This window comes from Carassius carassius, chromosome 29 (assembly GCF_963082965.1).
Source record: "Carassius carassius chromosome 29, fCarCar2.1, whole genome shotgun sequence".
NCBI lineage: Eukaryota > Metazoa > Chordata > Actinopteri > Cypriniformes > Cyprinidae > Carassius > Carassius carassius.
Window position 1 is genome coordinate 1,085,618 of NC_081783.1, and position 26,770 is coordinate 1,112,387.

Here is a 26,770-nt window from a genome sequence, read left to right on the forward strand (position 1 = left end):
CAATATTATACATTAATACACTGTTACATCGATATGATACATTAACACACTGTTACATCGATATGGTACATTAACACACTGTTTACATCGATATTATACATTAATACACTGTTACATCGATATGATACATTAACACACTGTTACATCGATATGATACATTAACACACTGTTACATCGATATTATACATTAACACACTGTTACATTGATATGATACATTAACACACTGTTACATCGATATTATACATTAACACACCGTTACATCGATATGATACATTAACATACCGTTACATCGATATGATACATTAACACACTGTTACATCGATATGATACATTAACACACTGTTACATCGATATGGTACATTAACACACTGTTACATCGATATTATACATTAACACACCGTTACATCGATATGATACATCAATATTATACTTTAACACACCGTTACATCGATATGATACATCAATATTATACTTTAACACACTGTTACATCGATATGGTACATTAACACACTGTTACATCGATATTATACATTATATTATATTATATTATACATCAATATGATACATCAATATTATACTTTAACACACTGTTTACATCGATATTATACATTAACACACTGTTACATCGATATGATACATTAATACACTGTTACATCGATATGGTACATTAACACACTGTTACATCGATATTATACATTAATACACTGTTACATCGATATGGTACATTAACACACTGTTTACATCGATATTATACATTAATACACTGTTACATCGATATGATACATTAACACACTGTTACATCGATATTATACATTAACACACTGTTACATCGATATGATACATTAACACACTGTTACATCGATATTATTCATTAACACACCGTTACATCGATATTATACATTAACACACCGTTACATCGATATGATACATTAACACACCGTTACATCAATATTATACATTAACACACCGTTACATCGATATTATACATTAACAGACCGTTAAATCGATATGATACATTAACACTGTTACATCGATATTATACATTAACACACTGTTACATCGATATTATACATTAACACACTGTTACATCGATATTATACTTTAACACACTTTTAAATCGATATGATACATTAACACACTGTTACATCGATATTATACATTACACACCGTTAAATCGATATGATACATCAATATTATACTTTAACACATTGCTACATCGATACAAGTAGGCCTATATTAATTATTTGACTTCACAGTAGTGAATAAATGGCGATCCTTATGACTTAATTTCTTTACTTGCAAGAGTTTGAGCTCTTATAAGACTTATAAAAAAAGATCTTTACGTTTAAGTTTTACAAACTTATATACTGTGCAAAACTGAATTGATATCAGTATTTCTGATAACTATCACAAATGTGTCTAAAGCAGCTAAAGGTTTCTAATTATGTTTTTTATTATATATATTAGCATATGGGTGACTTTATTTCACTTTTTTCTTTTTAAATCTGCATTTGATTCATAAATAAATCTCCTACTAGTGCTCTAGTGCTCTTGCTTCTCTGTGATTGGCCAGCTGAATCTTGACTCCATGTTTCCGCAATAGAAGCCCCGCCCACATCAGAGATACGACCTATCAGAGTCCCTCCCTCATTCCTGGAGCACTAGTAAATCTGAGTGTGCTGTCCTCCATCACGCTTCAGACGCTCAGTGCATGAGATAACATGATCAATTCATCTCTCGTCTCATATCCGCATCTTCAAAGCAGCTTATCTGACAGATACAGACATACACACAAGCATATAGCCATTAGAAACGAGCCAGATCTGACCGGTGAATGTTCTCAGCCAATCAGAGGAGAGCTGGAGAGTACGGAGCTCAATTGGCTGTGTGCTCATTAATGTGTGGGTGTGTGTGTGTGTGTGTGTGTGTGTGCGTGTGTGTGTGTGTGTGTGTGTTTTGGTTGTGGAGGGAATGTCTGAATCCAGTAGAATGAGTGTTTTTATTAAGTGTGAAGAAAGAGGATGCTTATCTTTATTTTTTTTGTTCACAATCGTGGTTTTAAACTGTCTTGTGGAGGTCACATGGTTTCATTTTCTTGTTTTCTGTGCTATTTGAACACATTGTTTACATGATTATATTAAAACATTAAGCTCACATGTTCATTCAGCAGCAGAAGAATTATTGTTCATCAAGAATTAAGAACAAAACAATTTGATTGGCACCGTTTACTGCTAAATGAATATTTTTCATTAACATGTGCCTTAATCAGATGTGTGCAGTTCATGGAAAGCCAATGGTATTTCATCATGAGCCTCAATATCAGAGACAACTTTGTTTTTTTGTTTTTTTTTGCCTTCATTCATTTGCATTCATCCATGTATTTAATAAAAAATTAATTACATATATATATATATATATATATATATATATATATATATATATATATATATATATATATATATATATATATATATATATATATACACGCATTTAGTCGATCCTCCATCCCTCCAATCATTCTATGTGATCATTCTCATGAATATTAAATCAGTTTCTAGACGCTCTAGGAAACTTGCGACGCGATGTCAGAGCGACCTGATTAATATTCATGCTGTACCCTGCGCTCGGCGCTCTGATTGGTCAGCGGCGCGGGGCGCATGCGCAGAGAGGCGCGCAGACTGTACGCGGTGCGGAGAGCAGAGGAGCGGTCTCTGATTGCGGGCGTCGGGGCTTTAAAAGCGGACGTCACCTCGCGGCTCCGCATCAGCATCTTCAGGCGAGAAGACAGCGGAGCGAGCAGGTGAGTGACACACACACATGTGTCTCACACACATTATTGATTATTCCGATTGATCAGATGAATCTTCGGCGATGCAAATTCATAGAATTGATGCTTGCCTTGAGTTTGTTATGCACAGGATGCGCGTAACGAGAGCGTGACTTGACACTTCTCGCTGTCACATCAATGTCACGCAGGAATAATGTATGTATATGTGTAATAATGTTCGAGATGATGATGCTGCATGGAGCATTTGTTGCAGAATGTGTGTTTAAGTTCAGATGTGCGTCATTCATCGCACAGAATGTTTTGGGCCGATCAGAAGCGATCTGTCATGATCAGGAGGACAAACAACTTCTGTGCATCATGATGTCATGGCTGTATTTATCAAACTTGGGAAAAATGGACTTTTATTCTAAATACTTAAAATGCAAGAATTAAAAGGACTAATATTTGTGACATTTTTTATTGATTGCGTATTTCATAAAGGATTATAATCAAAGAGTTGTTTTAGTTTTTTTTTTTCTTTTTTTCCTATATAATGCATTATGGAGTCCTGCTTTTTTTCTAGTAGGCTATATCTAATTTCAAATATTATTGCATACATGATTGAATATGCAATTATTGTTGTTGCAATTATAAGTTATTAGGTTTTGCATTCTTGATGGCATATCTTATTTCAGATTTTATTATTTATTGTTGTTCTTTTATTATTGTTTTATTACTGTTTTAGTGCCTTAAATGTAAGAAAGGTGCATCACAGATACAATTTATTATTATTAATATTATTATTATTATTATAGGATTAATCAAATAGTAGTATGAATTACCCAGAAGTCTATATTATACAATAATTTACGATTAGTAATCAGATTCTCTTGCATTTAGGATTATAATCAGAGGTAGAATATGCAGTATTAGCAATACTATAATATATACTATACTATAATAAAGTTTCAGTCTTGCACTTTTGCTCTTATATCATATTCTTAATTTTATTGCATATAATATTATAATCAGATTAAGCATGTGTTATTTTCCATATGTCTTTTGCTACATGAACTAATCTTGCATTTTATCTTATTTCAAATCATATTGCACAATTATAATCAGTCAGAATATGCAATTATTGTAATACTATACTAGAGTTATTAAGCTTTGCATATTTTCTGTTATATCTGATTTCAACCCTTGTTGAATATAGGATTATAATAATAAATCCCATACATTTTTCTTTTGTCTTTTTCAATGCAATACTAGTCTTGCAATTTTATTGCTTATAGGATTATAATCAAATTTAGCATACATTATTTTTCAGTAGTTTTATATATTGAAGTTACTGAATCTTGCATTTTTCTTAGTATATCATATTACAAATCCTAATGCATAAATGGATAAAATAATAATATACAATTATTGCAGTGCTACTACTCTAAGTCTTGCATTTTTTTGCTTTTATATTGTATTTTAAATTTGATTGCATATGGATTATAATTCGTTTTTGCATAAATAATTTTCAAAAAGTATTTTACAATGCGATATTGCATTAAATTGTTATAAACAGTATTTATTTCAAATTTTATTGTATAAAGGATTATAATCAAAGAGCTGGATGAAATATGAAATATGCATTTAATATCCAGTTGTGTTCTTTAATAACTTTATATCTAAGTAAACCTGAGTAATTAAAGAACACAATAACATAATTTTGAACACAGTATCAGGGTTGTGATCAGTCAAAACACCATTTGGCTGATGCACAGAAAAACAGTCACGCATGTGGAGACTGACACACACATCGTGTGTGTTGCATGCAGGTTGTTATGCTGAATAATGCTGTATAATCACAATGATCTTCAGTGGAAATCTGCAGCAAACACATTTTCCAGCCCAGTCCATCACAGCTTTGTGTGTGTGTGTGTGTGTGTGTGTGTTTGTTTGTGTGTGTGTGTGTGTGTGTGTGTGGACTGAAACTGTTTGTCGGTGTTTAATGTGAGAGTCTGTGCTGACTGTGAAGTTCGTGTAAAGGTGATCAGGTCTAAGAGTCACAAACACACAGTGAAACACGGCTGATTATCAGAGCAAATGTTATTATTCATTCTCAGTTATGTTTCATACAAAGTGGCTTGTTTGTTTATTGTTTATAAAAAGATGTTTTAAGATGTTTATGTTTATCTAAAGTCATCTTTTCTTATTTGTAGGATTGAGGTATTAGCGAGATCTGATTTGTCACATTCTTTAATATGAGAAAACACTAAGATGTTCTCCTGGCAAATATCTAAACCTGCTTTCCCAGCTCTGTTTTCAGATACATGAATTAATGAAGCTTAGTAGTCAGAATTGGTGGTGCAAAAGGTCAAAATCACAATTGTTAGATTCAAGTAGAATTGCAAGATAAAAAGTAAAAATTACAAGAAAAATTAATTGCAAGTAAAAAAAAATTGTTTTTTTTTGAACAAATTGTTGAGTTGTTGAATTGTAAGAAAAAAGTCTGAATGGAAAAATATGAAGCCAGAATTGCAAGAAAATATTTTTGAATTGCGTGAAAATAGTCAGAATTGTGAGAAAAAAATAAACAATTGCTTTAAACTTTTTACATTTTATTTACATTTTTAAATAAAATATTTTATTAAATTAATTATTATTATTATTTTTTTATTATAGCCGTCGCAGAAACAAGCATCTATAACGATGAGACCAGAAACATGAATTATAAACTGACCATCTTTCTCTCTCTCCGCAGACGATTAATCATTTGCGATGATGTCACTGCAGAAGCCTCCCCTCCGACGCAGCGCATCGACTGTAGAATCGACCAATCACAGTGGGCCTATATTGACTCCGCCCACCTCGCTCAACTTACGCTCCTCCCACAACCTGCAGCTGAGCTGCGACACCATAAAGGAGGGCGTGGTCGCCGTTTCCAAGGAAACACAAAGCTCGAAGAGTCGGCATAAATATGCGCTGACCAATATACAAAACGCGATGGGTTTGAGCCAAAACCCCGCCCCTTTTACCCAAAGCCACACCTCCTCCGACCGAAAACCCGCCCACCCCACGAAATCCGCCTCCTCTTCATCCCTCTACTGCTCTTCGCTCTCCTTCTCCACCTCCAATCCCAAACTGGCCAAAAACGGCACGAACCTTCAGCTCAAAGAGGAGCAGCTGGACCTCAACAAGAACGACAGGAACCTGGTGAGGAGCAGCTGTGATTGGCTGGAGGGGAAGGACAACCAGAAGAACCCCACCATCAGGAGGAGGACCAAGAGCTTTCTAGAGTACCATCGAGAAGAGGAGGCCCCGAACAGCCCAGATAAAGACACGCAGCCCGAGGAGAAACACCTCCTGCCCAAACTAGAGGCACAGACGTGGGCTAAAGAGAACCACGTGGAGGCGCACCTCACCCTCCCCCAGAACCACCTGCTCCTGCTGGCCAGCGAGGAAGAGGAGGAGGAGGAGGAGGAGGAGAGTCCTGGCGGGACGCTGGAGGTCCACCAACACTCGCTCCGGCCCAATAATGAGCGCCTCAGCCGCATCAGAGACGGATCTCTGCTGAGGAGTCCGTTACGCCTGAAGCTGAGAGGAGACGAGTCGGAGGAGTCGCCCGAACGCCCGGCCAGACCCGAGAAACAGGAGGAGGAGGAGGACTCCAGCTGGACCACGCTGTCACAGGAGAGCCCGTCTGTGGAGACGCCTCAGGACACAGGTGACCAGCAGACAGATGCGCTCTCCTGCTCTACAAGACTGCGTTCATCTGATCAAACATAATGTCAAAATTCTCAAATATTGATAGGATTTAAAATAGCCGTTTCATATGACAATATATCGTACACTCTAAAAAATGTTTCTGAAGCATGTGTGTGTGTGTTGTAGGCGTTTGGGAAGAGCCTCCTCAGATTCAGGACGTGTCTCAGGAGTATTTCTGGCGTATTTCTGCCGATTCCACTCCTCGAGATCAGCCCGTGGCTGGCGACGCCCACTCTGACCAGGAGGCGGAGCCAGGGGTGAAGGGGGCGTGTCTCCCCGTGCCCTGCACTAAAGCACAGACTGAGGTCAGATTCTACACAGCATCTTCATCTCATGCAGCATAATCATAACGTGTTTCCTGTTAAGACAGGAACTTGGCACAGGAAATATTGAATTAACAAATATTGATCTTTTTGAAGTTGGAGCGAAATAGAAACTGCAATCCATTCTACCCGATTAAGATGTATATCTGAGAAAAAAAAAATATTAATTGAAAAAAAAAATGACTTGAGGTTACATATATATATATATATATATATATATATATATATATATATATATTATTTTATTTTATTTTTTTCATTTTTTATAGTTATTTTATTATACCAATTTAAACTCAATCAATTTGAGAAATGTTAAAATAAGTTATTATTATTATTTAACTGAGTCAACACTGATCTGAATGATGATGCTATAGTCTTCTTCAGACTTTTGCAACACAGTTTTTTCCTCTACTGGAAGAATACTTCATAACTTTGTTCATAACTGTGTGTGTGTAGCGGCCCAGCAGTATCGTGTCGGACAGCTCTGTTGAACCCGTTCCTTCATCAGCAGCCTCTTCACCCTCCTCTTCCTCGCTGTGTTATGAGACGATGGGCCGCGCCGCCGGGTTACTCAACAACAACTACCTGGTAAACACCCAAAATAAAACCGCACTTTAAACAGGCTTCATCCAGTTATTCTAATGAACAGTGCACAAACTCTGCGTACAGGACCTGACAGAGACATGTGAGTCCCGCGAGCGAGAGTGTTTAGGAGCTCAGGGCGGCCCGTACAGCTTCATCAACCACAGGTGAACACAAACACACCTGAGTGTCATATTCATCACTCAGAGAAGTAGATGCTTCACACTGACCTTCTCTGTGCAGAGCTAAAGTCCCATCAGCCCCTGCAGACACCGTCATCCCCATCAACGACCCGGAGACACAGGTGAACCTGCTCTAATTACCAAACATTAACAATACAACTCGAAACAAGTAAAACCAAACTATGACAAGGGATGACATGAAATCTTTAATATAATATAATATAATATAATATAATATAATATAATATAATATAATATAATATAATAGATTAATCAAAATTAAGCAATAAATGAAAAATATAACATATAAATATTATAAATATTATATATTTTTGGTATTATTAATAGAAAAAAGGAAAAAGAAAAAAAAATGATGCCAAAAAACATTAGGATATTAAATAAAGATGTATAATATAATATAATATAATATAATATAATAAAAATTAAGGAATAAATGAACAATATAACATTAATTATTAATTAATTTTAAAGGAATTATTAATACTTAATAAATAGTTTTTTCTTTTATGACAAAAATTATTTGGATATTAAATAAAGATAATATAATATAATATAATATAATATAATATAATATAATATAATATAATATAATATAATATAATATAATATAATATAATATAAAATAAAAATATTAAATACAAATGTTAATAAAAAATATTAATAAATGAACAATATAACAAATAAATATGTATATATATATTTTTTGTTAATATTATTAATTACTAAATATATTTATTTTTTCCTGTCTACCTACATATTTGCTCTAATTATAATAAACTTATTAATCGAAGTTAAAACCTGGGATGTTTTGATGACTTTTTTCTCATCGAGTAGAGTAGAGCAAAGAAAATATAAGTTTTGAAGCTGTTGGTTCTGGAAATATTGGCATGGAATCTTCCCAACAATCACAAAATTAGATGTGGTATTACTGTACACAACCATGTCTTCTTTGATTTCTATTAATTTCTACTGAAAGAGGTAACTATAAGTAATAAGATCTCCTTCCAGAATGAGACTGAATCAGCACATGTGAAGAATAGATGAGCTGATTTATTTTCAGAAGCACAAAAAGAACAGTTTTGGATGAATTTCCATGAATTCTGGATTCAGATTGAACAACAGTGACATCGAGTGGTGCCTCCTGGAACTGTGTGTGTGTGTGTGTGTGTGTGTGTGTGATGGAGAGACTGCAGCAGAACACAGGGCACATGCAACAGCAGCAGTTTGACGCAGTGCATTGTGGGAACAAGAATGACATCATCTTTAGGTTTAAAAACAAACAGCTAATGTCTAGTAAACAGGAATGTACTGCAAACAGTATCTGTTACAAAATAAATTAATAATTCGATTTAGAGGGAATAATACCAAAGGAACGTACATTATATGAAATTAATCCTTTTATAAATGATATGTTCAATAATTGATTTTTAAGTTAAGTTTAAGTTTTAAGTTTTTGTTACTTAAAATTAAATGTTAACTGATTTTTTTGTTCAATCTAATAATATAAGTAAAACTGAAATGAAACAATAATAAAAATAGACAAATAATAATTTAAAAAACTAACAAAAAAAATCCTAAAATTTTAACTAAAATTAACAAATCTAATTTAATGCATTAACAAAATCTATAATAGTATCTCAGTGATACTAAAATAACACTGGTATATAACTTTTTTTTTTTTAATGTAAAAATAATATTGTTCAGTTATTGTATGCATTTCATTAAAGCTGATATTGTTATCGAGCCATATTCAAATAATGATTTTAAAATACAAGCTAAGAGTCACTGATTAAACAAGTACATGTTCAGTTAATTGTCATCCTCTTGCATGTGTCATAATAAGTGAATATGCATATGATCAGTCTTTTAATAATCATGCAAATGTAGAAGAAATCCGAGCTGGACTCAAGAACAGCCGTTACGTTTCGCCCAGCTGTTGAAAGAAAAAACGAGGATATAATCAAAGGACAATTTAAGGGCGGGTTCCTGAAGGTGTTGTGTGTTGCAGGTGTTTGCGGTGTGTTATCTGGGCTGGCTGGAGGTGCGAGACGCAGATGTGAGGTCAGTGAGGAGCGGCGCGGTGTTGAGCGACTGCATCCAGCAGCTGCAGCAGCACAGAGAGACGCAGAGGCCGGGGGTGAGACGCACGCACACACACACACACACACACACATCCGTCTGATCTCACTTCTCTCTCGTCTCGCTCTCAGACTCGAGCAATGCTGCTGGTGCTGCAGGACATCACTCTGACCCTCATCGACCCGGCTGACCACACCCTCCTGCACTCTCAGCCAATCAGCTGCATCCGCGTCTGGGGAGTGGGGCGGGGCTTCAGCAGGTCAGTGACTCCATTATTATGAAATGTGTTTTTCATATTTGTGTTGTTGTTGTTTGTTTATATATTATTATACTATTATAACACTATTCTTTGTATTATGCCGCGTTTCCACCGAAATTATATTAAATATAAATATTTGATACATTTTCAGTTTCACATTGTTTAAAACAAGAAGTACTCAAATAAGTAAAAAAAATAAAAAAATACTAATAATAATAATAATGATTAAACATCAAAATTACAAAAAAAATTAAAAAATGACTAGAAAATATAAAAATACAATCTAATTATTTTTTTCTAATTAAAAAAATAACAAACTAAAAACACTGATGGTACTACAGTCAGGGTTATTAGTTAACTAAAACTAAGATTGAAACATTTTTGTTACTTGAAGACTTTTGTCTTAAGTTAAACTTGATGCACTGTAACTAAAAATGACAAAAACACACCCCAAAATAACTAAAACTGAAAATTTTTATTTTATTTTTTTAATTAAAAAAATACAATCATACCTCCAATGCAGGACACTGGGATAACGTGAAATCTGCTTTGGTGGTTTACTGCAAATATAATGGATCGTTTGTTTATTTTATTGAACAACAACACACTTTTGCTTCTAAAAACATTAATCTGCCTTTTCGGGATCAACAGTGTGCAATTTTTTTTTCATTTTTCTATGATTTATATTTATTGGCTGTGCATGTGTTTTATTCGTTAGACATTAGGATGATTCATACATGAAGACAAAAAGTTTGTGCACAGTATGCACACAGCAGAAATGTGTGCAGTGCATTGTGGGATGCAGTCTGCTCTGGTTAATGTGTGCAGTGCATTGTGGGATGCAGTCTGCTCTGGTTAATGTGTGCAGTGCATTGTGGGATGCAGTCTGCTCTGGTTAATGTGTGCAGTGCATTGTGGGATGCAGTCTGCTCTGGTTAATGTGTGCAGTGCATTGTGGGATGCAGTCTGCTCTGGTTAATGAGTTGAGCTGATGAATGTAGCACAGCGTCTCTGTCTCTGAGGTTGATGAGAGTTTTAGTGCTGAAGTGTCAGTGGTAACGGCACAGACCGCAGACTGATGCACTGCTGCAGGGACTCTCTCCGTGTGTGTGTGTGTGTGTGTGTGTGTGTGTGTGTCACAGATGGAGGTTCCTCTGCTTCATTCAGTCCAGTGCAGAGTGAATCTCGGTGTGTGAGAGAATCCAGTAATGTTTTCAAGACGAACGAGGCATTTCTATAGCGCTTTACTTTGATATGATCTTTACTTTAATATCATACTGGAGATAGAAGGTGAAGTTAATCATTGGTATCTTAATAAAATCATACTTTCTCAGAAACCTAGTCAGCACACTGTGATAACAGTAGAACATGCATCACTAACTCTGGATATAGCTAGTGGATATGATTCAACTGATTTAAACAGAGAGAGAGAAAGCATTTTTAAAATGTATTTCCAGATAATAAACGCAGGTCATCTAAAGGTCATGCGTCCGTTTAAAATGTATTACGGTATACACAAATACACAAAAAAGTAGTACTAAAATGACTAACTCTCAACAAAAATACCCAAATGAAAATGAAATACGAAAAATAATTCAAAATATTAACAAAAACTATTTTATAACAGTATCTCAGAGAGATTAAAATCACTGTCATCACAATTTGAATGTAGTCAGTGTACGTTTTTTTAATTACAATGTTATTTTTGTGTCATTTAACATTTTATAGAACAAAATGCACACTTACTCTAAAACAGCCAAGAAAACACTTCAGCTAAGAACATCTTTAGTTATTATAAACATAAACACGTGATCTTTTAGTGAAGTGGGTTTGTTGTAACTCTCTGTGATGCTATTTAGACTCCAGGATAATGGAATGTTTTTATTAAAATCATCGTGTGATTGCACCAGCAGGTGGCGCTGCAGACCTAGGCTCATATAAAGAGCTGTTATTAATGGGGTAAAACATCATCTCAGCAACTTTAATGGCTTCTGTATACATTAGAAGTTGTTTCATATAAAAGTATCCTCTTATATAAATATTCCACTCGTTAATAAACATAGTGTAGTGTTTAAAACCGATAATTATTACATACTGCTGTAAAAAGAAATACTAGTCAGTAGTGTGCACTATATACTACATAATTATTAATATGTTTTATTCTGAACATATATACCCACATGAGTCACAAAAAAAGACTGGTAGTGCTTCCAGTCAGGGTTATTAGAGGGAACTAAAACCATTAAAAATAATAATAATAACAATAATAATAATAATAATAACTTCTTTCATTTTCACTAGTTTCCAAGGCAAGATTTCTATTTTAATTTGGTTTAACTTGTACTAAAGTAACTAATAATAATAAAAAAAGGAAATAAAATAAACTAAAATATTTTTTTTAAATAGTTTGTCAACATTTCGGCAAAATTTATATTTTAATTGTTTAAATGCACTAAAATAACTAAAAACATTTAGTAAAAAACAAATAAAAATTATACTGACAAAACAATTTGTAATGAATGAATTCTAATGTGAAATTATCCAAGAGCAGTAATTTTAGTTTTTCAAATTATATTTTGAGCCCTTTAAGAGTCGTACAATAAGAGATGCAGACTGATAGAAATAGAGTGGAGATATCAGAGAACGTAAACCTGGTTAAGAAAGGAAAATGGAAAAAGATTGTGGGTGATTTTGCCTTTACTCTCTCTCTCACACACACACACACACACACACACACACACTCACACACACAGATAGCGTTCTATACAATATGAATGAGTGTATTTCGGTGGTTGAAGTCATTGCGCTATATTTGGAGCACTCAGCGTTTTCTGTGTCCATGTACACGTGGTGTTGAAGAGATGAAGTCACAGCTCTATATATGGATCAGAGTGTGTGTGTGTGTGTGTGTGTGTGTGTGTGAGAGAGAGAAAGTGTGTGTCGACTCCTCCCTTTCTTGTTGTACACTGATAGTGAAAAAACCTCATGCACATTTCACCTAATAAATACAGACGTGTTTAATCTCTTTAAGTCTCTGAACGCAATACACATTTTCAAATTAGCTTTTGGTTTTTCAGAAGTTTTGTTTCTATTTGACTATTTTCACCGTCTGTGATCCCTCTTTATCTCGGTTTGTTTTGTTCCATCCTCTGGTTTCCACTTCCTGTGTCTCTGTTGATCGTCCAGCATCTCTTCCTCAGTGAGAGAGAGAGAGAGAGAGAGAGAGAGAGAGAGAGAGCGAGCGAGCGAGCGAGGGCAGGTTGTCGGAGTGTGTTGGGCTCTCAGAGCGTGTGTGTGTGTTTGCTGAGAGAGGAACGGACGGGAGATCAGAGCTGGTTCAGAGAGGAGGGTGTTGGCGATGGGAATAATGACCCAGAGTGAAGCTGGATGCTGATGAGTGACATCAGTGTGAGTAACACACACACACACACACACACACACACACGCTGCTGCATCGCTCTGCTGTTTCCATGTGTTTGACATACTCTGAGGATGAAATTGTCTGCCACATTTGGTCTTTTTTGGGTGGTGTGTATAATTTGTTGTTTAGAGAAGTCTGTGAAATATATTTATTTAGGCTTTATAAACTTGAGTGTTTGTATGTTTGATATCTTAGCATAGAGTCTCGGCAAAATTATGCAAATCAAGCAGAAATGCAAGGAAAAAGAATATGCAGAGAACGAGACAGTGTTTGAGTGTGTAAATGTTTTATGACTTTTGCTGTTCTGCGAATGTGAGCACAATACAGTCAGAGTGTGTGTGTGTGTGTGTGTGTGTGTGTGTGTCTGAGTCTCTGTATGGAGGTATAACAGATATTAATGACATGCTGGAACAATCACAATCTTTTGGGAAAAGGACAGAAAGAGGTAGTGATTGATTGTGTGTGTGTGTGTGTGTGTGTAATGATAGTACAGCCTGACAAACCAATGCTGGACAGATAAGACTCCTCACGAGACAAACTGACCAATAAAGGACTGGATTTGAGCCTGTGTTGAACATCACTAAACATGGGTGTTGTGTGTGTTTCTGGGGTGTGGTTGGTGGTTTGATGAGTGATCTGATTGGCTTGCACTATCAGCACTAGTGAGGACCGACTGAACGGACAGCGCTCTCATCGCTTTAAACAGGAGTGTAGAGACAGCTCAGTGAATGTGTGTAATGTTGTTCTCCTTATAAACAGCTCACATTCATAAGTGTCTGACAGTGGGAGCTTATAGAGTATAATGTAGTTCATCATCATCATCACGATCCTCACAGAGTCCCTTCAGTGTTGAAAGAGTCTATCAGAAACCTTTAATTTCTGTGTGTGTGTGTGTGTGTGTGTGTGTGCAGGCAGACAGAATGGGTTCATGGCTGGGCTCTGAGACGTCTGAGAAACACACTCCTGTCATTATTGTGTCATGTGCAGACAGAAGAGTGTGTGTGTGTGTCGTGTGGTTTAGAGTCGACTCTGTTTTCAGCCACTCTCAGAATCTGAGTGATACTGCAGTAACTCTTTTGAATCAGTGTAATGTGATGGAGCATCAGTGTGTTTGACGGGTGAACAGAGGTTTGATGGCCGTCTGCTGTGTCTGAATATCACGAAACCATTAACTCTTTCATTCTCCGCTCACACATGATGATGTTCTTGCTCTAGCTGACTCTTCTCTCAGCTCTCTGTCTGATGGATGGCTAATGCTCTGAACGCAGGATGTTAGTTTCATCTGTGTGAGCTTCCTGTGATTAAAGTATTCACACTGGCTTTTCCAAAATAAAAAACTGAACCTCTTTGAGCGAATATATTTACTTAAAGCCCCATCTGAGACATTAACACACTCATTTGTTCATGGTTCTGGTTAATGGCCACATGACATGCATAACTGTTTTTATTCAGAATTTTTTTTTTTAATGGCTTTTATTTAGAGTAGATTTTTTATTTAAATTATACTTTTGTGATTAAATAGCTTTTTTTGTGTTTTATTGGATTTTTCCCTTTACATTTATTTTTATTTCATATCTAAGATTGCTTTTTAGATGTTTTGTTTTGATTGGTTTCACATGTATTTTAAGATTATGTATTTTTAAATAATTGCACTTTTTTTATTTTACATGCATTTTAATGTATCATTATGATTTAACAGCTTTTTAATATTTATTATTTTTTTTACCTTGTTATTAAATTTAATTGTACTTTATAATTTGATTAATTTTAAATTTAAGTTTTTAAATAGTTTTTATTAAAAAAAGATTATAATTTGCATTTTTTGCATGCTCAGATTATGAAAACCTGCTTGAAAACTTTTTGTAAACGTTGTAAAGTGTATCATACAAAACACTAAATATATAAATAAAAGAAGAGAGAAAATTAAATAACTCCTACAGATAAAGTTAAACTTTTAATATTTATATCTACTTACCTGAATAATAATCTGGTTTATTATATAGCGCCCCCTTTGAGTCCTGTGACAGGAACACACTTTAATGTCTGTATTTGTGTTTTAAACCTGTTTACTGATTTATGTCAAGTCACCTTTATATATAATATAGCACTTTTAACAATACAGATAGCTTTACAAACTCAACACAAAGTGTCTCTGGTTCTGTTTCAGGGATTTTGCGTATGTGGCCCGTGACGAGAACACGCGTGTGTTGAAATGCCACGTGTTTCAGTGTGACAGTCCTGCGGAAAGCGTCGCCAGCAGCCTGAAGCAGATCTGCTCGAAGGTGAGGCGCGAGAATCCAGAAACAATCCACACCCATTCACATTCACAGCCAACAAACACAAACACTTTCATTCCGACAAATTGAATCACTAGTCACATATTTATTATCAGGCTCATGAATATTTATGAGGAAAGAGTCTCAGCAACCAATCATCTGTCCGGTTTCATCTGAAGCCGTTTCTGTGGGTCTGTGGGAAGATAAATGTGTCTTCTTGGGGAAATATCTGTGTTTACAGTATTTCATTGCTGGTGTGTGTGTGTGTGTGTTAGCATGCACCGTCCTTCCTCCTGTAAAGTTGCTCTCTCAGCGCATGCATCCTCAGGCTTTGATTAGCATTGAGCTGAGATCTATTGGCTCCAGATTAATGACCTGCAGAGAGACTGACAGGAGGCTGTTTTGCTCAGTCGTGTTCATGTTTTCTCAGATTATGGCTGATCGCAGGAGCGTCGGCCCCGTCGCTGGCTCCTCGTCTCAGATCAGCTCTGATGTTCCTCTGAGAGGTAAGAGACCTTCAGTCACATGACCAGTCTAATCGCAGCGGATTGATGATTGTGAGTGACTTTAACGCAGCGGTTCACAACCGTTTTGAGACGATATTTCAAGGCCATCCAAATTTTGTTTTGAAATTTAAATCACAGATCGTTTTTTCCTAACTTTTGCATTACAGCATATGTTTGCTAATTCCCAAGTTTATACATGCATAAAATGAAGTAAAATAATTACATTCCATTATTCCAGAAGTACAACTGAATGTTCTTCAATTTTAACACTTTTTGTTTCCAATAAATTTGCATGACTTTTCTAGTCATCTGTGACTACAGATTTTTTTTATAAATATCCATTTTCTTTTTAGAGCTGATACATTACAGCGTAGAAGCTGATTTAGAATTGCATTTATAAATTATTTAATAAAATAATAAAAAATTACAATAATTAAATTCCATAATTCTAAACGTTTAGTTGATGTTTGTTCAAGGTCTCAAATTTTTATTTCTAGTAATTTGTGATTGCAGGGTTTTCTTTTGTTTTGTTTTATGAATTGCATTATTTAAATATATTTTTTAGTCATATTTAGCAATTTCTACATGCTAAAACATTTTAGAGCTTGACAAAACAAAAACATAATCTTTTTTTTTTTTTGCTGTAATAACAAAAGTATAATTGGATGATCTACAGGGTTTTTCCCAAATAATTCAAATGACTTTTTCCCGGTCTTTAGTGACACAGCCATTTCAACCCAATAAAATATTTAAGAGCATTTATATCCATTATAAAGACTCCCATGATTTTTAAGACTATTAATTTCCATTTCCATAGAAATCTCATATTTTAAATTGCCTCATATATCCAGAACTTATTTCTGATTTCTCCAGAACAGTGAAAATCCTGGTTCTTAAAAAAAAAGACTATGATAAGACTAAAAAAAGACTGAAATAATGTGTTCAATTTCACGATTCAATTTCAAAGTTAGTAAATTTTAAGTTTTTTTTTTTTTTTTTATAAATTCATATTTAAGTGCAATTTATATTATATGAAACTAATTTTCAATGTAAGCAGTAGAAAAGAGGATTCAAATAATGAAAAGTAAATTCAGTCCGCGTGTCCAAACGTTTGACTGCTAATTCATTAACAAAAAACACAGATGGCCTGAAATAAAACTAAAATGAGCAAAACAACAAAAATGATGCAAATCCCAATCAACAATCTCAGTTGTGATTTCATGACCCAAATGCTTTGGTGAAAATGTTTTTGGTGGTGAGTAAATGCTGCTGCGGTCCACAGAGATGCATTGTTTTGTTGTAACATCATGTCGCAGCTTCAGCGCATGAATATAAATAGACCTACAAGCTATTTTTCCTCAGGTATATTAATCTGTTTTGATGTGAATATATATGTTGTGTGTGTGTGTGTTTGGAGGATTGTAAATTCCATAAGTCCATAAATAAAGCATTGGGCCGTGCTGACCTCAGCAAACGCTCACGCTTTATTACATAAAGTCTGTAAATTCCTGGAATGAACAAGATGGATGACGAAAGCTGCAGTTCTGACCAATTAAAATGCAATTAAATCACCCATGTTACAGATCAGAGAATCATCGTCGCTTCAAACGCAGCTCGTACTCTGTCTGTTTTATAATGCATAACGCACAGCGCAGGGCTTCTGGGCTCCTGAGGGACGCATTGCTCCGTTTTCATCATGCCAGAGGTTCCCGCTCTATATGAATGCATTTAGAGCGTCGATTCCCTCGCTGGTGCTCAGACCGATGAGTGAAATCTTCTGCGTGATGTTTCTCATCTGTGTGTTTCCTCAGTAGAGTTTCCAACACCAAAGACCGACCTGCAACACAGTTTCCACGTGCTTTACCTGGGAATGACATCAGTAGTGCGACCTATAGGTAAATCACACACACAACAACTCATTACTTTGAACAAAAACCAAGGGTGTCTTACTAAATGAAGTATTAACACTTATTTTGTGCCATTGACACTGTAATAAAACTGAATTGATTAAAAAATGAGCTGAATAACAACATTATTGTGTTCTGTAGAGCTGCTTTATAGCTGAAGTTGATTTACCTTCATAAATGATTAATTTTGTACACCATTAATTTCCTGTTCATCAATGTGAAGCTGCTTTGAAGCAATCTCTATTGCATAAAGCATTACAGAAATAAGTGGAACTACAATACATACAGAAAACCTCTATTGTAGCATTTCAGAGAGTAAAAATAATCTAAAAATTACCTTACGCTATTTATTATTTCTATTGTAGTAGGGGTGAATATTTTACCCACATATGTTAAAAATGTACTGCACACACACACACACACATGCTAGGATTCTGAAGACGAATCTCAATTTCAAGTAAACTTTGAGTCTTGAATTACATTAAGTTCATGCATATTTCAAATTTTAGTGTTTGACAAATTATAGTAATGATTTTCTGTGTTCTACCTGACTTTAGTGTTTTTTAAGAGTGTTGATTTTTGGCAAATTGCATGGAAACCAATGGGGGAGTTGACATGATTCCAACACAAAACTTGTAAGAAAATGTGTACAGCCTTTCCCAAATGCATCGGTGTGTTGAAATTTAACATGCACATTCATAATCCAGAATGAAAAATATCCACCAAATTTTAAGAGGAAATAAATAGTTTAACCAGTATTTCAAGCTGTTTGAATATCGAGTATGGGTCAAATCGAACACAACACAAAAGTCTTATCAAAATGTGTACAGCCTTTGCAAAACACATCTGTGTGTCAAAACTTTGCATGCACTTTCATGACCCTAAATGAGAAATACTCACCAAATTTCAAGAAGAAATAACTAGTTAATTAGTATTTCAAGCTGTTTGAATATCAAATATGGGTCTAACTGACCCCATTACAAAAGTACTGACAAAATTTGTACAGCCTTTCCAAAACGCATCAGTGTGTTGAAACTTTACATGCACATTCATAATACAAAATAAAAAATATTCACCAAATTTCAAGACGAAATAAATAGTTTAACCAGTATTTCAAGCTATTTGAATATCATGTATGGGTCAAATCGAACACAACAAAAACGTCTTATCAAAATGTGTACAGCCTTTCCAAAACACATCTGTGTGTCAAAACTTTGCATGCACTTTCATGACCCTAAATGAGAAATACTCACCAAATTTCAAGAAGAAATAACTAGTTAATTAGTATTTCAAGCTGTTTGAATATCAAATATGGGTCTAACTGACCCCATTACAAAAGTACTGACAAAATTTGTACAGCCTTTCCAAAACGCATCAGTGTGTTGAAACTTTACATGCACATTCATAATACAAAATAAAAAATTCACCAAATTTCAAGACGAAATAAATAGTTTAACCAGTATTTCAAGCTATTTGAATATCATGTATGGGTCAAATCGAACACAACAAAAACGTCTTATCAAAATGTGTACAGCCTTTCCAAAACACATCTGTGTGTCAAAACTTTGCATGCACTTTCATGACCCTAAATGAGAAATACTCACCAAATTTCAAGAAGAAATAACTAGTTAATTAGTATTTCAAGCTGTTTGAATATCAAATATGGGTCTAACTGACCCCATTACAAAAGTACTGACAAAATTTGTACAGCCTTTCCAAAACGCATCAGTGTGTTGAAACTTTACATGCACATTCATAATCCAAAATGAAAAATATTCACCAAATTTCAAGACAAAATAAATAGTTTAACCAGTATTTCAAGCTATTTGAATATCATGTATGGGTCAAATCGAAACACAACACAAACGTCTTATCAAAATGTGATCACTAGGTTTTGGAGACAAACTCATTTTTACACCATTAGTTGTTATAAACTTGATCCTGTGTAACTGTAAGGAACTATAATGCTCTTCTCAAACGGTGTGTTTCAGGAATGGACATGATAAATGGTGCGATAGACAGTCTGATGTCCTCTGCAGAGAAAGAGGACTGGACCCCCGTCCTGCTCAACGTCGCTGACGCCACAATTACTGTCATCAAAGAAAAGGTGATGCTTACTTTACATTTTTGTGAAGATTTCTACTTCCTTCATTATTTTTTCTGCCTTGAAACAGTTTATGCATCAGACCACACAGATGAACATTTACAAAACAATCCTTGTTTTTTTGACTGTCATGAAACGTCATCTAAAGACAAAAATGTAAAAGAAATGTAATTTTGATTGGATACTGATTTAGACAATTCTTACATTTACATAGTTAAACATTTATTAAATAATTCATGCAAGTAACGTAACTTTTTACATTAATTTGAGAAACTTTACAGTCATAAACAAATCAAAACATTTAGTGAGCTAACACTATTTTCCCCGAAGGAATGCAAAAAATTAATGAGTGGATGAAAACATTTTAAATACTTTGCGTTTACGTTTTTAAGTACTAACACATTTAACATATTCATGTAAGTGCTTTTAACTAAACAAAAACTTAACTTTTTTGTGAACAAATGTAAGGTTTCATAAGCATACACAGTTTTGAACGTGAATGCAAAGTTTCTCAAATACAGAAAGTTTGAGAGTTAATGCAAAATGTTTGTAAGTGAATGCAAAACCTGTGTGAGTAAAGTCTCTTAAAAGGACTGTAAAACTTTTGAGAGCCAACACAAAGTTTCTGGATTGAGTGTGTAGTGAGCTAATAAGTTGAAGGCAAATACAAAATTGAAGGCGAATGCAAACTTTCAAGAGCAAATGCAACATTTTCTTTTTTTTAAAGCAACAACAACATAAGCTTCAATTTACTGTATTTTATGGAGCCCATAAAGGGAAACACAATGCAATTCTGGGGTGTAACTCATAAAGGACTGATATAGAGTAATTTAGGTTAATTCACTTGTTTGGCAAACATAAATGGGAAATTTGGCCCTTAATGACTAATTCACCTGTATAATTTGGGTTAAAAATATCGAAATGACCCAAAACCTTCTCCACATGGACAATCCGAGAACAGAAATCAAAACAACTCCTGTTTTTCTCTTTCTGCTTGGTCCCTGATAAAACATTCATCGGCCTGTGAAAGTAATTCAGAGCTGGTGACATGAGACAGACAGGTTTATTACTGTCATTTCTCTTCTGTTCGGACAGGAAGAAGAGGAGGAAGTCATAGTGGAGTGCCGCGTGCGCTTCCTGTCCTTCATGGGCGTGGGGCGTGATGTCCATACGTTTGCGTTCATCATGGACACGGGAAACCAGCACTTCCAGTGTCACGTGTTCTGGTGCGAACCCCATGCGGGAAGCGTGTCGGAGGCCGTGCAGTCGGCCTGTGTGGTGAGTGACACATGCAAATACATGCTTCTCATTTAAGGAATATTACAGGTTAAAATCTGATTTAAATGAGGGAAGGTGAAACGTTTTCGTGAAGGAACACTTCTACACAAAATCGTGACCTAACACTGATTTAACAAGCAAGGCTGAAGTTTCTCGAGTAAACACCAAACTGATCGAGATTCTTCATAAATTTGTATTTTTAACTTAAATATAATTTGACACATATACAAATTCATTCATGCAAGTGTTTTGAAAACAAAAAGCTTTATGAAAAGAAAACATATGAGCTAAAGTTTCTTGAGGGACTGCAAAAGTTTAGATCAAACACAAATATTTCTCAAGGGAATAAATGCTAAAGTTTCTCGAGCTAATGCAATGATCGATTGTAAACAAGTTCCAGTTTTCTTGTATGAACAAACATTGTGTAAAACATTTCTTGAGAGAATGCATGTTGTCACCTAAGAGAAGTTGAGCGCAAACAAACATTTTGAGCTTAGAAAAGTTTTGTGTGCAAACACAAAGTTTTGTGAGGGAGTGCAAAAGATTAAGCAAATGCAAACATTAGCTAACAAATGTTTTCTGAGTGAACGTAAGGTTTGAGGCATTGCACTTGTATTGAGAGCCAATGCATAGGTTTGGAGAGCTTGAGTAAACGTAAACATTGCATGAGCTTAAAGTTTTTGGGTAAAAATTTCTTAAACTAAAGCAAAAGGTTTTGTGAGTGAAAGCACATTTTTTGAGATTGAATGCAGAGGAGACAGTTTTTATGTGAGCTAACAAAAAGTGTCATGAGGGAACCCAAACTTTCATAAGCATACACAGATTCAAGTTTCTCAAAGAGAATATTTTAATGTGATGCACACAGAGATTGAGGAAATAAGTTTGAGAGAAAACATTTTCTCAAGTGAAAGGAAAAGTTTTAATAGTTTGAAGTAACATTTTCTTGAGGGAATGCAAACATCGTGTGAGCTAACAGTTTTTGGCAAATGCAAACATTTTGAGTTAACAAAAGTTTTGTAAGCAAACTACATTTCTTGAGGGAATGCAAGGGTTTTTTAATGAGAAGTCTCAGTTTTGAGAATGAATGCAAAGTTTCTCAAATAAATGCAAAAGTTCTGTGAGCAAAGGGAATGCTAACTTTCATAAGTATACACAAAGTTTCTCGTTTTAAAGTTTTTTTAAGGGAAAGTAAACATTTAACAGGCTAACAGATTTTTAAGGGAACGCAAAATGTTTGCTAGCAAATACAAAGTTTCAGTAAATGCAAACATTTTGAGCTAACAGTTTTGGCTAAAGCAAAATTTAAATCACCAAACATTTTAAGAGTTAGCAAAAAGTTTGATTAGTGCATGGAAACATTTCTCGAGGGACCACAAATGTTTGAGATCAAATGCAGTTTTACAAACCAGCTGTTTCTTTAGGGAACAAAATGTTCACTCGTTTTCTCGATGTATCGATTACAAACCCTGACGATTCATATGCATCGATCTTGAAACATGATTTTTGAATCGTGAATCACCGATCTTGGACAGTAATCGATTCAAAATGCTAAGAATCGAATGAATCGCGATTTCTATAGCGATTCAATGCTTTCAAAATGTATACACATTAAATTACTACACGCACGAATTAATGGAGACCTCGAAGAGTGTTCGTGAATCGTGCCTCTTATCTGTCCTTCACGCGCTCCACTGTTTACCGCCTGAGACTGTCACAGGATTGCGCTCGCGCTCCGTTCGTCTCTGACGCAGCTGACGTGTGATCTATAGGACTCGTTGCCAGTAATGCTAACGTGAAGTAGTTTTACTTATCTGTAGTTTGTCAATGGCTCTCTGCATCTTACCGACGGAGTTACCGGAGCCGTCGACAGCTGTATTTATTGCATGGACGGAGCAGAAATGTAAGTGTCTAAATCATACGCACAGTTCCACTGAACGATAAATGTTTTTAAACAATGCGGATGAACCGAATATACGAAGGAAACATTATTAACAAAGGAAAGCATTAACAACGACCTTGAAATAAGAGCGCGAGATTTATCTGATAATCAGATGCATGAAAGTAGCGTTTGTTTCATTAGCAAACAGACATCTGGCACGTTTTCTCTCAGAATCATTCGCTGATGGAGAGGAAAAGTTAAATAGAGATGAAGACGTTTTCACACTGAAAGAGAAGCGATCTCGCTCTCATAGACGTGCCAGGCTATATCTGCAGATAAACTGAATAAAAGCAGAATGAACTGATGAAACTAAAAAAAAACACAAACAGTTTATGAATGATGCAGTGCTAATTGACATTTATTACAGTACAGAAACTATAAAGTATATTTTCTACCTTATTCTGTGCAGAAAATTTAAATAATTGCTAATTAAATGTAGCCTAGTATATAAAACAATCATAAAATTGCCATTAGGAAAAAAATATCGATTACAAATGATTGATTATTGTCCAGCAGTGTATTTGATTTATTACAGCTAATTTAAAGTAATTAAAAAAGAAGATAATTCCTTGTCAAAAATAATAATAATAGTAATAATATTATTTATTATTATTATTATATAGGCTACATACATAAAATGATTGTATTTGACATTTCTGTCACTTCTGAAATTATGGCTACGCCCCTGGTGTGACAAAATGTTAGCTTATACATAATACTCTTTAAGCTCTTTTTTAAAAACTTGGTTTACATACATTTTTACGTATGCCATGTCGCATCATTAAACTAGCATTTAACGATGAACAAAAGTTTTTTTTTTTTTTTTTTAACCTATGGTTCTCTAACCATAAATGCTACTGTAATTTGCCCCCTGACTAAGCATTTAAATAATTTAGTAGAAGCATTTAAATAATCCTGTGAATGCACTTAAAGAATGCAGAATCGAATCGTTATAATCGAATCAAATCGAATTTAATTGTGAATCGAATCGAATTGAATCGTTCTAAATTTGCAAAAATCGTTCTTGAATCGAATCGAAAACCTATAAATCGTAATCGAATCGCTGCCTTGCCAAAGATTCACAGCCCTAACTGAAAGTATTTCTTAACTCTCAAAATGTTAGTCTTCACTTTTTTTTGAGGTAGCCAAAAATCTTTGTGTTCCCTCGAAACCTTTGCTCTCAAATTTTTGTTCCGTTTAACAATTTGTTAACCAAATATCTCCTGCCACAAAACTTGTCTTTCAAGACATTTTGCATTCACTCAAGAAAGTGTTTGTTCCTACAACTTTTGCAAACGGATGCATTGTGATTATTTTTTACAAGCTGAAAGACAAGTTTATTTCTGTTGTGACAGCATGACACAGATTTTATACAAAGTGTTAAATTGTACTTAAGTGTCTCATAGATCATTGTGCAGTTGTTAAAGTGTTAAATCTGTGTTTTTTCTCTAGTTGAGGTATCAGAAGTGTCTGGGGAAGCCTGACTCATTGACTCCGCCCCCTTCTGACTCCGTCACCCGCCGTGTAACGTCCAGCGTCAAGCGCGGCGTCCAATCAATTATAGACACTCTGAAAAAGAAGCCCGCCCCCGAGGTTCCCAACCAATGACGGAGCAGAACGGCTGTGATTGACAGCAGGTGTGTGTGTATTTACTGATGCAAACGAGAAGAGAAACACAGGCCAACATAAGAAAAAAAGACAAGCAAGATGAATGAGATGTCGTCGGCGTGTAACTGCGCTGAATGAAGCATGCGTCTGCCTTACACTAACACACTCTCACTCAAGTATTTCGAGGGCGTCAGTGTTCATGTGGCACTGATCCAGTCACGTTCAGCTCAATGTTATGTCTTCACACGCGTGACCTGGATTCAGTGCATCTCATTTCAAACACCCGCTCATTCACACACTCGGGAAATTGGATCCTTTGAAATTTTTTCTCTTTCCCCAAGAAATTTAGAGTGAATTTTCCGCTGTTGGAAAGTGTGTAAAATGTCTCAGACTCACTGGCTGATGCATCATCTCTCATCATGATGTTCAGTGGGAATATTGTAATACACCAGAGTCTGTCTGTAACATCTGCTCAGTCTGATACTGTAATAAAGAGCTGAACGGGGATTTTCTGATCTCACACACACTCCTTTAGTTAAACACTATGGCCTGAAAGAGTCCCTGCGCAAGTACGCAAACACAGACGTGAACGCTTGGAAAATGTGTGCTGCTTCTGTACAAACTCAACATGATCCTGTGGGAATGAAATACCCAAACCACAAGATGTTTCTGATCATTTTTTTTTATTAAACCATGTATTGAACCTTTAGACAAAATGTATTGTCTGCAAAAAAAAAAAAAAAGGTTTCCTTATGTGTTTTTGTTTAGTATCATATTTGCTCCATTTGGCTTTTATAGCTCATAGTCTGATATAGTGAGAATTTGCAGGAAAACAACAACAGCAGCAATACTGCAGATGCTGATATTCATATGCTGAGATTCTGATGCTTGTAATGTAAGTCAATGAGATCTTTATAACAGAAGATGCTGACATAAACTGATGTAGATATGAGTCTGTGCTCTGTATCTCCAGTGAAGAGATGAGATGTAAATGATCCGCACATATAACACAGTGACTGAGAGCTGAAGAAATCAAGGCTCCTCAGAAGATGTGAGATGTTCTGGAGGCTTGTGAAGATCATTCCTCCGCTGAGGAACAGAGAAAGTAAAGCTTCTGGAAACAAACGCTCCTCAAAAGATCCTGAGGATCAGATTTGAGACTCTAAAACATGATTGATGGAGAATCAAGTAAAGCTGAGCTGCTTCAGTCCAGTAAGAGTTCATCTGGAGATATTACTGACCTTTACTTGATCAAATTACAATTACACTAAGAGCTTTTACTAGATAAAAGACCTTCAAGATTGTAAAATGTGGCTATAAATACATTGTATTAATGGTAAATGTTTGTAAAAAAAAATTTCTCCACTGTGACTCCTTGAGTAAGCGTAGAGGAGTATGATTTACACAAATGCCCGCCATAACGCCCCTTTGTAGAAGAGCTGAAGATGCAAAACATGCTTGCATTGCATTATGAAGAGCGGAGCACAGTGATACCTGAACAGAGCTTGCTTTGCTAAGAGATTTTGTGTACTTGCGCAGAGCATTTCAGATGCTCACATACATGAGGAGTCCCTGCTAAAGTATAAGCATCAGATATCAAACAAACACAGGAATGTTATTTTTCACATAATGGTGTTTTAAACCAGATCGACCACTAAAGAAACTCATTTTTACACCATATTAATGTATCATGTTGTGGAAATAAATTATATCAAAACAAAAGTGTTTCTCCATGTTTTATTTGCATGCAATCTCAAA

General features: G+C 35.2%; 1 protein-coding gene across 3 annotated transcripts; it reads left to right on the top strand.

Annotated features, from left to right (window-relative positions):
* Positions 1–2,645: 2,645 nt before the first annotated feature.
* On the top strand, positions 2,646–25,681 carry LOC132109350 (amyloid beta precursor protein binding family B member 2-like). 3 transcript variants are annotated; one of them, XM_059515366.1, is made up of 14 exons: positions 2,646–2,801; positions 5,524–6,486; positions 6,654–6,832; positions 7,307–7,438; positions 7,520–7,599; positions 7,676–7,736; positions 9,644–9,772; positions 9,846–9,973; positions 15,562–15,676; positions 16,101–16,176; positions 17,988–18,071; positions 20,075–20,190; positions 21,283–21,465; positions 24,857–25,681. In XM_059515366.1, exons 2-14 carry the CDS (start codon positions 5,541–5,543, stop codon positions 25,010–25,012), a joined length of 2,385 nt encoding a protein of 794 aa, XP_059371349.1. In that variant the 5' UTR covers positions 2,646–2,801; positions 5,524–5,540; the 3' UTR covers positions 25,013–25,681. The 3 variants fall into 3 exon arrangements, with proteins under 3 accessions (XP_059371349.1, XP_059371350.1, XP_059371351.1); XM_059515367.1 differs by having other exon boundaries at positions 17,991–18,071; XM_059515368.1 differs by lacking the exons at positions 2,646–2,801; positions 5,524–6,486; positions 6,654–6,832; ... (3 more) ...; positions 9,644–9,772; positions 9,846–9,973 and adding an exon at positions 13,239–13,381.
* Positions 25,682–26,770: the final 1,089 nt, after the last annotated feature.

Coding starts and splice junctions, on each gene's coding strand:
- LOC132109350 (XM_059515366.1), top strand. CDS start 5,541: ATGATGTCACTGCAGAAGCCTCCCCTCCGACGCAGCGCATCGACTGTA. Junction 6,487..6,653: donor GGAGACGCCTCAGGACACAG/GTGACCAGCAGA, acceptor TGTGTGTTGTAG/GCGTTTGGGAAGAGCCTCCT. Junction 7,439..7,519: donor TACTCAACAACAACTACCTG/GTAAACACCCAA, acceptor CTCTGCGTACAG/GACCTGACAGAGACATGTGA.